The sequence below is a fragment of the Eubalaena glacialis genome, chromosome 14, assembly GCF_028564815.1.
Source record: "Eubalaena glacialis isolate mEubGla1 chromosome 14, mEubGla1.1.hap2.+ XY, whole genome shotgun sequence".
Lineage (NCBI taxonomy): Eukaryota > Metazoa > Chordata > Mammalia > Artiodactyla > Balaenidae > Eubalaena > Eubalaena glacialis.
This window is the reverse complement of record NC_083729.1, coordinates 8,581,633-8,593,711: the sequence shown is the minus strand read 5'-3', so window position 1 is coordinate 8,593,711 and position 12,079 is coordinate 8,581,633. Positions and strand designations below refer to the sequence as shown.

At 48.2% G+C, this 12,079-nt stretch overlaps 1 protein-coding gene across 3 annotated transcripts in view; it reads right to left on the bottom strand.

The window, feature by feature from the left end:
* The window catches only part of LPIN1 (lipin 1), a 70,024-nt gene that overhangs the window by 22,565 nt on the left and 35,380 nt on the right, over positions 1 to 12,079 (bottom strand). For all 3 annotated transcript variants that reach the window (XM_061168825.1, XM_061168824.1, XM_061168826.1), the window contains 5 exons: positions 11,769 to 11,959; positions 10,616 to 10,709; positions 9,792 to 9,861; positions 6,584 to 6,676; positions 3,460 to 3,539 (listed from right to left, as the gene is read on the bottom strand). In XM_061168825.1, the coding sequence (XP_061024808.1) occupies positions 3,460 to 3,539; positions 6,584 to 6,676; positions 9,792 to 9,861; positions 10,616 to 10,709; positions 11,769 to 11,959 (528 nt within the window). The remainder of the gene's footprint in view (positions 1 to 3,459; positions 3,540 to 6,583; positions 6,677 to 9,791; positions 9,862 to 10,615; positions 10,710 to 11,768; positions 11,960 to 12,079) is intronic.

The following is a 12,079-nucleotide window of genomic DNA, read 5'->3' as shown; positions in this document are numbered from 1 at the left end:
GGGTGGAGACCTGAGAAGCCCAGGTTTGAACCCCAGGAACTTCAGGCTGTGTTATCCTGCTCAGACTATTTTCTTTCAGACTAGATTTCCTCATCTTAAAGTGCAGGGGAGCAAACGGCATCCCACCCACCAAGAGGTCCTGGAGGCTGGCAGGTACGAGACAGAAAGAAGTGGACCGGGAAACAGGCGTCCCAGGAAAGGCCTCACAACCACAGGACTCCTCTCTGGGCCTCGGTGGCTCATGTGTAAAATGACACAAAAGTCCCCTCCCCTTCCAACCCCCGCCGATCCTACAAACAACGCCGATCCTTCTGAACCAACAACCTAGCGGTTGGTTTTCAGACAGACGGGTACACGTGGTCCTGGAGCCAGGCGGCCTGACCAGTGCCTGGGTGGGAAGCCAAGAGATGAAGCTACAGGCCCCTCGCTGAACTGGAAAATGTTATGCTCCACACAAACAGTTTGGTGGGAAATGAGATCCAAATGTGAACTGAAGCTCTCAGTGACAACAGATTGGTGTGAGCCTCTGCTGGTGGGACGTGGAAGCAAGGCAGAAGAGCTCTTATCTCCATCTGCTGCTTTAAAACGAAAACCAAACCCCCTAGATCGGTGCAGCACGCCACGTTTGAGGGAGCGCAGAAAGAAAAACACAGATACAGAAACTGCAAAGGGAGCTGTACACCTCAGCTGGCGGTGCCGGCTTAGGGCGAGGGCACGGTCATCTGCGGACCTGGCCACCCCCTTCCCCACTCCTGCAGCAGTCCTTACTGTCACTGGCTTTGCGGCGTCTGCAAGGAGCGACAGAACTAAACAAAAGGGCTCATCTCACTCGAGTGTCTGCGTTCAGCCGAGGAGCTGGGAACAACATTGAAGTTCACACTTGTCAGTGTGCAGTTTTTGATGGTATTTTAATGACTTGCATGGTGACAAGCTGTTTGCTCAATTATGAGACTTCAGGGACTGTTCTGTCAATCACAAGTCTGTCAATTAGGAAAGCACTCCGACACTTTTTTTCAGTCAACTGCATAAATCTAATTAGGGGACTAGGATGCCAGTAAAAATGAAAAGATGTATACGGCTCAGAAGACTTCACACGAAGACTTTTCAGAACCTCAAATCCCTTTCGCAAGAGTCAATTCTTCGTGTTTCAGGTTTCGTAAAACAATGTAGCCTGACTGACTAACTCAGAGTGGCCGATAGTCAAACTCTTTCTACCTAACAGGGCAGAGCGTTTCTGTCAACATCCGAATAGGATCACATCAGATACTAAGAAAGTCCGAAGCGCTTCAGATGGACTGTGTCAGCCGATGTTCCAGCTCAGGAAGAGCTCCAGAAGCGCCCTGCCGCTCCCTCCACCCTCGGCCCACCGGGCGGCCAGGAAGGAGAAGAACACACAGCCCGTACCAGCCACCATCGCGTTCTGTCCCTTTTAAACCTCTCTGAGCCCCTGGCCAGCCTTCCGCAGGTCTCAGACTGGCATATCGCAGGCCAGATTTGGTGGACATCCTGCATTTGGCCCATATTGCGGAGTATAATTTAAACACTTGCAACTGCATGGTTAAGACGAGCCTGTGTCCTCCAGGCCACCACAGAGCCACCCTCCTGGCCTCAGGCACAGCCCATGTGGCCTTGTTGGGTTTTACGTTCTGCACCTCCTTTCTCATGAGGCTGCCGTGAGGATTAGATGAGCCAACACCTGCGGTGTGGGTGTCAGTCTTGTGCCCATTTCACAGATGAAGGAGGAAACACCGAGGGGCTGAGGAATTCGCCAAAGATCACAGAGAAGAGTGACAAAGTCCCAGCTTATGCTGCCTCTTCTGCTTGGAAATTACTGCAGGACAGAGAGGGTCTCAAAAAGAGCCCCAGGAGAGCAGGGTATTTCCAGTGCAGCCAAACTGCTGGTTTAAACTGCTCAGGACAGAAGGGTGGCATCTTTGCTTGTGTCTCCCTCCCTGGCTGCTCTGGGAACAGACAGCACGCTAGTTCCTTCCCTCAGATACAGAAAGGAGTTTACCCAAAGCCAGGACTCCAAGCCAGGTCTGCCTGACTCCAAAGTCTGCCATGTACATCCTGCTGCTTCAAACACCGACTTACCGAAAACCCACTGGCTTCTATCCTAGAGGCCTCCTACACCCCCTCAGGACTGTGCATTCTTAGCCCGAGCTCCACCTGCCTTCTCCCCTCCAAGCTCACTCAAGGCACACTCAAAATTCCAGGTCGGGAAGGTATCCAGATAACCGTGCTGGAAAGCCCCTCCCCAGAGAATGAGCCAGAGATGGAGGGTGAAGATTGGAAAAGAAACACACAAGCTCTTCAACCCTGTTCCCTTGTCCAGGGCAGACCGGCAGGGGGACAGGTGGGAAGGGGCAGCGCCAGGGCACCACCAGGGGGAACAGAAAGGGTGTCCTCTGATAGCATCCCAGCCGAGAGCCGGCCCTGCCATGCAGAGTTTTATCAGGTCCCGCACACTCTTCTCCACAGAGGACAAGAAAGAAATCAGACTGTTTCCTATGTGACACCTACATGAGTTTCTATTTCCAACAATGAGTTCTAGAAATAAAATAGTTTAAGATACAGAGCTATGGCCAGGAATCCAAGGACTTGAAATCTAAGCCCGCCTCCCCTATGAAACAACAATATACTGGAAAAATCTCATCAGTTCAGTAATAGCACATTTAAGACATGCCTGCTCTGGGTCAGCCACTGGCTTGGCCTCTAAGGCATAAAAAGGATAGAGATATGCATCTTGCCCTCAATGAACATGTTAGCATTTTCTGCCTGCTAAATAAGAAACGCAATCCTGGGTTTCTCAAGCACAGGAATACCGGAAGGGTGAGGTCATATGGAAAAGGTGTTATACTAGCTCGGATCACTCAGCATCAATATGCAATAACACCGTCGAATTAGTGGGTGATGGCATGGCCCTCACAGAAGTTACCCTCAAATCCCGTACAAGTAGGTTACCCTGAAGACAAAACACGACTAATATGGATCCGTATTATCAAAATCTAAGGTCGCCTATACCAAGTTAATAGGAATCCCTATCAATACTTAGGAAAGTATCAATGTAAGTCCGGGTTAAGTGTTTAAACTATAGAGAAAGGCAAGTTCCTTCAGAAGCGCAACTTGTTTTCATGCCACTGTTAACGCTGTTGTTCATCCTCATCATCATTATTTACCACCACTGCTACTATCACCTTCTGTAAACTGAGGGCTAGCACATGCCAAGACCACGAGGAGTGCTCGTTACATTATCTCATGTACGCCTCACATTTACTTTGGAAATTCGGTATCTAAGGAGCAGACGCTTCCATCTGATTCATGGGAACAACAATTTGAGTAAATTGCTCCAGGTCACTGAGTTGGACCTGGGCTATTCGGTGAACCCTATCAGCATCTGTGCCTTGACCCTAGCCATAGAAAGGAGCCACAACACCCCAAGGTGACTTGGCACTGTACCTGGTGGCCATGCCCAGCTGTGATGGCTGCTCCCCAGTGCTGTGGCTCTTTCCTGCCAGGCACTGCTCTGGCTTACTTTCCTGGAGAAGAAGAAGACAAAGAATCATGGACACGCCAAAGGGAAACCACCTACACAACCACTGGCATTCTGTGACGGGCTCCCCAAAGTCCAGAGCAGGGCCCCAATGCCCTCCCCAATGGCACGCCCCCAGCAGGGATGGTGGGTCCTAGTTACTCCTTTGCTTAGCCGTCTACAATTAAGCTGAGAAATATTTTTGACAAAAATAAGTCTGTTTTCCATAAGTATTCTTGGCACCAAACCAAACTTCATAATCACTGTAGCTTATGCAAATGCTTTATCAAGGGCTGCTTGGATACGCGAGGGCTTTCAAAATATTTTCTTATAATTGCTGATAGAAATGCCTGAAAATATTTTCACACCATATTTTGCCTGAGGGAAACATGGGCGCATTCTCTTTCTCAATACCGCATGCTCTTAATAGAAGATGCTCCTTTGATGTACTGGAAAGAGCTTTGGAGTTCTAAGAGCTCTAGGCCAAGTCCTGCTGCCCTGGCTTAGGAACCTCGGGCAAGTCATGGAACCTTTTGGAGCCTCGTTTCCTCACCAGCAACACAGGGATGATGACATGCATCTCCTAACGCTGCCATGAGGACCACGGAGATGCTGCGCATAAACACAGAGCCTGGCCCACAGCAGGCAAGGGAGGAGGAGAACATCCACTAGCCCCACAGACATCACGGGAAGTCATCACAGGCCAGACAGGTGTGTCAAAGGACAAAGAATTTACAATCAAATTTCATGATCTGTGGTCATTTGGTCGGGGGGTAGAGATTGATGTTTTTAATATGAATAAAGAAAATGAGTGATAGAAACAGGGTGATGAGCTTAACATTTGATGGGTACAAGCTATTTCCAAATACTCTTTAGCTTTTTATAAGCACACAAATAATTGATGTGAGAACAGGCCCAGTAATGTTTAATTTATCTGTTGAGGCAGGTAACTTAGCCGCCACTATTAACAATTCTTTATTAGACCAGCGCAAAAATGTGTATCTATCTGAAATATATTTCAGGTTTTTAAGAGATTTCATAACTCTTCCTTATTGCATGCCGCATTCTCCGCAGTTCCAACTAATGAAACTCTGGACACTGTGCAAAATTAGGTCTCTGAAGTAGCCTTCTTCTTAAATTCTCGAACATTCTGCTCTCCAGTAAGAGAATCAGAAAGGCCCCTTACACTTTAAGTCTCCTAAAGTAAAGCGCACGCTTGCTCTACCGTGTTTATACCCCTTGGAGATAATGGGACAGTCAGTAAAGCTCAGGTATGCCGACAGAAAATGCCCAAGAACAGTTTTATCTTGGACACCCTCCCAACAGACTCTTTCCCTTTGAACTAATGAAATAAACAAACTGAGCTCCTGGGATTTCTTTTACTCTTATAATAACCAACTTGACCGCTGCCCTTGGGGTTTCTTCACACTAGATTCCAAAAGTATAATCAGCATTCCCTCAAACATCTGCCGAACCCCTGCTCTGGGTCCCAAAAACGGGTGCTCGGGAGACCACAGGGATCAAAGCCACGAGCACGTGTGGTCTCTGTCTTCATGACGTTTAGGGTCTGGAGGGGACAGGGATGTCAATCAAACAGTCGTACTAATCGGTGTATAATTATAAACGATGAGAAAACCTGTGAAGGAAAAGTTCACAGGCAGGGTTAGGAGAGCAGAGAACAGCAGACTAGACTAACCTGCCCAGAAAGGGCCACTTGAGGTGCTAGTTAATTAAGTGAAGAAGGGTGACAGGGGTCCGAAGAACACTAGGCAGAGAAATAGCACATGCAAGAGTCCTGGGGTAGAATGTACTTTCAGCCAGGGCCACCAAAGCACAGAGGGCAGGGGGAGAATGGCAAAAGGTGAGGCTCTACAGAGGCAGGGGCTAGGATACACAAGTCCTGTAGACCATGCTAGGGACACTGGTCTTAATTATAAGAGCGCTGGGAAACCACGGAAAGCTTTTAAGCAGGGAGGAATATAAATGGGGCCATTATACTACACAGACCAATGCAACTGCAGAGAATGAGGAAGAGAGAGCAAGAATGGATACAAGAAGACCACTTGGAAGCAATCCTCGGAGGGAAGGCGGCAGCCTTGAGTTGTGGGGTGTGGAGCTAGAGAGAAATGGAAAGCCTGAGCGATATTTAGGATGGTAAACTGACAGGAGGGATGAGGGAAGAAGGAAGTACTAGCCTGTGGACGGACAGTGGTGCCATTTTCTGACGGTGGTCCAACAAAGGAAGAACTCTAGAGAAAACCATCAGATCGATTTCAGAAATGACGAGTTTGAAGCGCTTGAAGCATCCACGTGGAGATATCTGCCTAGTTGGCTGTCTGATAAATGGACATGGAATACAAAACGCCTTCCTTGTTAATAAAAATGGAGTCATCGCATGGGCGTGAATGAGGTTGCCTAGGGAAAAACAGGCAGTCGAAGCAGGAGAGAAGGCTCTAAGACAACCCTTGAGGACCCACTTACAAAGGGGCTGAGCCGGGGGAGGAACAGCCCCCAAGGTGGGGGGGAAAGACCAGGCGGACACACTGGCACAGAAGCCAAGCAAAGAAATAGGTTGAGAGGTTGGCAAAGATCTGAAACAAATTATAGGCATTTATAGAAATGGAAACCAAAGCCACTGAAGTGCAATGACTAATGGGAATTAGTCTAGGCTGTAAGTCTACCTCGTTAAAACTGTTCTCACAAGCAACAGGAAGATATTTCACTTAAAAAAAAAAAAAAAAATTTTAAACATCACGTTGAATCTCTTCTTTTTACAGATGAAGACACGTTCCAGAGCAGGAGTGACCCGACCACGGTCCCCAGGCTGAGAGGTAACAGAGCCAGGAGGTGATGGCAACTCTGCTCACCTCTCCGGGCCCTTCTCCACCTCCCCTCGTTCTGTGCTGCCTTTGCCTACCCTGTGGCAGGCCTGACTCTTGCACACTCAGTGTGATGGCTTCTTTCACTGACACGCGCATGAAGACAAACCCTACTGCCCAAAACCAAAATTCGCTGAGCTAAGTAGCAACACTCTTTGTTTTTCAGACTCACCTCCTTGATTGTGCTGTTTCGTCCCCTCCATGAAAACCACCATCTTCCTCCCTTCCTGGGCATCTTATCCCTCATGATAGATTCCACCGTGGCCTGTTTTAAATGGATGGTAACATAAATAATGGAACCAAAAAAAGATCAACTTAGCACATTCAAACCAAAAGACACACACATGCAAATTAAAGTAAGATTTAAAAAAAAAAAAAAAAAAAAAAAAAAATCAGAGAAAACACAACATACTATTTGTGGATTAAAAATTTTTGAGAAGCAAAACCTAATGGGGTCCAAAATTACGTTAAGATAACTTAAGCATGAAGACTTAAGAAGATGTTAAAGGAATAAACAAACAACAAATAAAATACAACACAACAACAACAGAAAAAGAAAGCATTGAAAATCATTAGTGATTAGTCAGACCAGAAGTTTTCAAATTAAAGTGGTTGACTGATTAAGATATTATTATTCTCAATAAGATGATTATAAAATAAAAAATGAAATGATTAACATGAGGTATACGGTAAACAGTCTTAAACAAAAGGTAAAATGCACAGGATCTTTTTAGTAAATGTAAGTTTCCAAATTTTGGCACACTGAGTATTAATAGATGCATTTGATTTAAAAGCTCCGGTATTAAAAAGAAAATTCATACTCTTGCCCTAAATAAATGTCAATTGAATAGGAGGAGATTAAATGTTAATTAATAATTTTCTTTGTAAACCAACTGTACTTTAATAAAATAAATTTTTAAAAAATAATAATAATTTTCTACATATTTCCAAAGAACAAAATAGCCATCTTGAGGCTAATTCCAGGACCAAGGTAAATGTTATCTAATTTCCTTTCCTTGGTTTACAGAACTATCAGGTAGCTGATACCTCAGCTAGTAATGAAAGATTTAAGTTTTTCAACCGAACGAGTTGCAGGTAAGTGGAAAGAGAAATAATTCACATATTTAGCCTGATGTGTGCTTCTTTCTACCATTTAGAAATCCCTACCTGACACAAAAGAAAACCACAAAATACACCAAAAAGCAAACCACGCATACCCAATTCACTAATAGGACAATTCATGAAGATGTCAATTACCTTATTCCCCCAATTTCATCCATAAATATAACAAAACTCCAATTAAAAAAAACTAACAGGATTCTTTTCAACCCTAGACAAACTGATTCTAAAGTTCAATTATAAAACAAACAAACAAAACTCGCCAAGAAAACTCAGACAGAATAATAAGTAGGCATGAGCCTTAACAAAATTTATTTTATTAAAATACATTTAAAAACCATAGTATTTAAAAGAATGCAGTGTTGGGACATGAGTAAACATGTTGATGCAACAGAAGACAAAGTCCAGAGATAAATCTAAATTCATGGAGGAAGTAGTAATATGATAAAGTTGTAACTGCCTATCAGTGGGAGAAAGAGTTATCTAATGAAAGGTATCGGGATAATTAGGTAGCTTTGCCAGACCCTCTCGGTTGCTTCCCTGGGTGAATCATCACCTTTCTTTCTTGCCAACATAGCCAACACTTGGCTCGAGAATCAGACTACACTGTACAGGATGTTCTGGGAAGGCAGGCTCAGCTCCAGGGGAGGAATTTCGATTGGTCAGCACCACTTCGACTGGCCATTCCACTGTGTTGCCAACAACTGGCTTGGAGGTGGTCATGTGACCAAGTTGTGGCCAATGAAGTGTGAGAAGCCTGCCTCTATCCTTCCTATTTTGGATGCGGCTGTATGAGGAGATGATGGGTAAAACAGTCATCTTGGGATCATAAAGGGGAAGCCAAGGAAATCAAAGAAGCTCACCCAGATTCATCAAGCCTGAAACTACCAACCTCTAGCATTCTTATTATGCCAGATAATAAACCCCTATTATTTTAGGCACTTGTAGTCATTCTGTTTCTTGCAACCAAAGCATCTTGATTCAATAATCGGCTGAAGAGAGAAAAAAAAAAAAACTGGTATGGTTCCTGATACCTCACTCATGACTCTCAAAATATCCAAGTGTGATACAAAACCCAGCAGCCACAAAAGAAAACGATGAAAAATTCTACATATAAAGATAAATTCTGTATTAGATAAACACCAAAAACAGAATGCAAAAAATTACTAACAACCTGTAGAAAGACTGAGAACGCCTACCACAAAGACTCATTTCTTTAAGTTCAGGAGTCATTTCTTTTTCTGTGAACTTTATCACTACGTATCTAGTGCATTGTTCTTTCTTCTTTTGGATCTGTAAGAGCTGAGACACGTAACATAAAAGTCTGTGCTGGGCCATGGATGCTATGCAGAAGCTGCCGAGGACAAAACAAAACCCACTCTGGAGAACATGCCCTCGGCCCAGTCCACAAAGGATACTCACAGATAAAGCACCACCAAGGATGAGGTCACAATCCCAAAGCACGCACACACACAACCATAAAGGAGAGACCAGGGGCTCAACGAAGTCGGATTAGACCTTCAGGAACCTCAGAGATGAGAGTTCCGACAGACCACAACATCCACGGCAGCACAAAGCGCTCGCTAAGCACATGAAGGAGGCAAGTGTGAGACGTGGCCTCTGCAGCAAAAAGAACGTAGCATCTGGTAGAAAGACCCAACGCCGGAAAACGGTCAATCCCAGGCGAGGCCCAGGGAACCGGCAGGGGGAGGATGCGGGCACAGCGGGGCCGCAGCGGTGCGTCTGCCCCTCGCCTGCCTCTTCCCTGCAGCCGCTCACCTGCGCTCAGGTGCAGCTACGAGCTGCCCAGAGCCCGCACTTTCTCCTCCTCGGCCCATCAGCCCCGGACCTGCTTCCTGGCTGAGGGACGCCTGATGCTGACGGTGGCACCTGGCACCTGGTACACTACCTCCCTGCGCCCAACCCTGCTGCCTGCTCCCACCCTTCACCCTTTCTCCCTTCGTCTCCCTTGGGCTCAGACGTCGGCCTGTCTGCTCTGCCTCCACCTGTATCCCTGGCACGGCAGGTGCGGGGACAGGGGACTGGAGGGGGCCGGGCTCGGACCGGCACTGCCTTGATTGCGAGGAGGGGGGAAGGACAGCCAAGGTGCAACAGAGACCCTGACGTTTACACCCTTGGACTTTCCAAACAGCACGGTGTAATTCACCTCGTGGTTTCTAAATTAAAAGCTAAGTTCCAACCCCCCAGATTCATCTCGCCATCATTTTCTGTGTCCCTTTCTTTCTCATGGTAAAGCTCACCTTTGGCAAAGGTTTCTGGAAGGCCTGCATCGCCAGAAGCAGAGGTGCCGCCGTCGTCCAGTTATAGTATCTGACACGAAACAACAAAAAGATGTCAGAAGACCAAGGCTCAGACTGAAGACCTCATGTCCTGAGAAGCGGTCGTGGAAGGCTCTGGAACTCCAGCTGGGTCCTTAAAGAGCCCAAGACTGTGGCCAGCACCCCGGCCCGGCCCTCACATGCCCCGCCCTTGCAGGAGCCCCTCCTCCATCCAAACCCACAGCGGCCACGGCCGTCTGGCAGGACACGCGGCGTGGCGGGCGACCAAGCGGCCAGCTGAGAGCAGCCCTCGCCTCGTAGCGTATCAACCACCAACGCACTGGGGCGTTTCTTGCCACCTTTCAAGGAAAAGGAAACTAGGACCCTCAGTTAACGCGTAAACGTCCATGGCTTCCTCTTGGAGAGAGAAGTTTGCCAACAGTCTGTAAAAACACGTGCACGCCCCTTGACCCTAGACAACGAAGCTTTCACGGGGTGTGTGCAGTCTATCGTGCGACACCCGCGCATCATACGGGCCGAGCCCCACGGGCCAGGGCTGTGACATCACACCTCCCATCATGAAATCTCATGCAGGTGAGTGTAGACCCCCCGGGATCCAGTTACGTCAACACTCTCGCTATATAGTGACGCAGCATTTTGCCAAGGGTGAAGAGACAGTAGTAGACTTCTAACAAAGACTTAATTTCATGTATTTCCAAGAGCTATCGTCCAGGTCTCTATAGTTGAGAAATTGAAGCTGAAGCATTATCACACGACGGCTGAAATGACTTTCGGGAGGAACTTACTTATTCCCGATCTTCACCACAAGATTGGGGTCGTCAATGAGGGCAGGGTTGTCCACAAACTGCTGATATGACACGGCTTGTTCCAAAAACGCATCTGTGAAAGCAAGCATAGGGAAAATATAAGGAAAATTTGGTTCAAAACCCAGGCCTGTTTTTCACTCGCTCATGTTCACAGCTATTTTCTGAGAGTCTATACATTCCAACTGTGCAGACAATCCTATAAAATCTATTGGCAAAGGGGGCTTCCATTAGTCTGGGGGCAGTGTCTGCACATAAGTGGAGGGAGGTGGGGCGGTCGGAGGATGGGGGGCAGGCTGACCCTTAATCAGTGCACACGCGCTTCCGCGGCAGCAGGCATGTGGGACTACGGTAAACACACGTGCCCGCAGAAGCAGGTGACCAGGGAGCAGGGCTCAAGGTCCGGCCACCGGGTTTAAGTCACAGTCACTGGTGTGACCTTGGGCAAGTGACCAACCTGCCCGAACCTCAGTTCCCTCACGTGTAACGCGGGGATAGGAACCTCGCCTACGCCCTCGGTGGTCGTGAGGATGGACAAAGTCACAAATGAAAGCGCGGTGACCTGCCTAAGGCAGATTGGGGTGGGAAACACCCAGGGCCACCAGGTCCAGGAATCATCAGCTGGAATGGCTGACTGCATCGACTGGGGGTCTCAGGGCCACCTCACCACATAACTGGCATAAGACGCTGGGAAACCACTGTTATAAGTAGGGTGGGTGCCCCCTTCGGATGCAGCCGGGATGTGTCCCAGCACTTGCTCAGACATCCCTCCCTCCTCCGGCACTTCTGCACACTTGCAATGTACTGCGTTTTCCCCAGGTCGACGCTGCCGCCCTGGGACACCCCTGCAGGACGGGCACACGCTGTGCTCTGCGGGCACACTTGATGACCCGTGACCCCAGTGGCTTTGCTGCCGCCTGGAGCCACGTGTGACCCACAGAAAACCTGAGGTCAGCCAACCGCCAGGCAGCAACGTTCGGGGCCTGAGCAACAGTGGGTCATGTGTGCTCCACTAACCGTGCCAGAGAACATCGCCTGTGACCCGAACTCATTCTAGGAGCCCAGGCTTCGAGCCGTTCCCAGCGGCGGCCACCAGGGGGCGCTCTTGGCTTGAGGACCGGCTCCCCGACGGTACCTTTGGTGATCTCCCTGTTGTCGCTGAGGCCGCCGCACAGCGAGATGGCGATGGACGGCAGGTCCCTCAGGCTGTCCGAGGTGCTCTCCACGCCACTGTCAACGCCAGAGCTGCCCACGGACTGCGGAGACTGGTTGGCTGAACGGGTTCCGTTGTCATTGGCGTGTTTTGTGAGCCCAGGAGGGTCTCCGCTGGAAGCAGAAGAGTGGAACGGGCTGTGAGGTCTCACATGGATATCAAGGGGCTTTGGCAATCAGAGGAGCCAATGATTTCATCCCGGGACAGACTTTCATTCAGGCACCATGACAAAG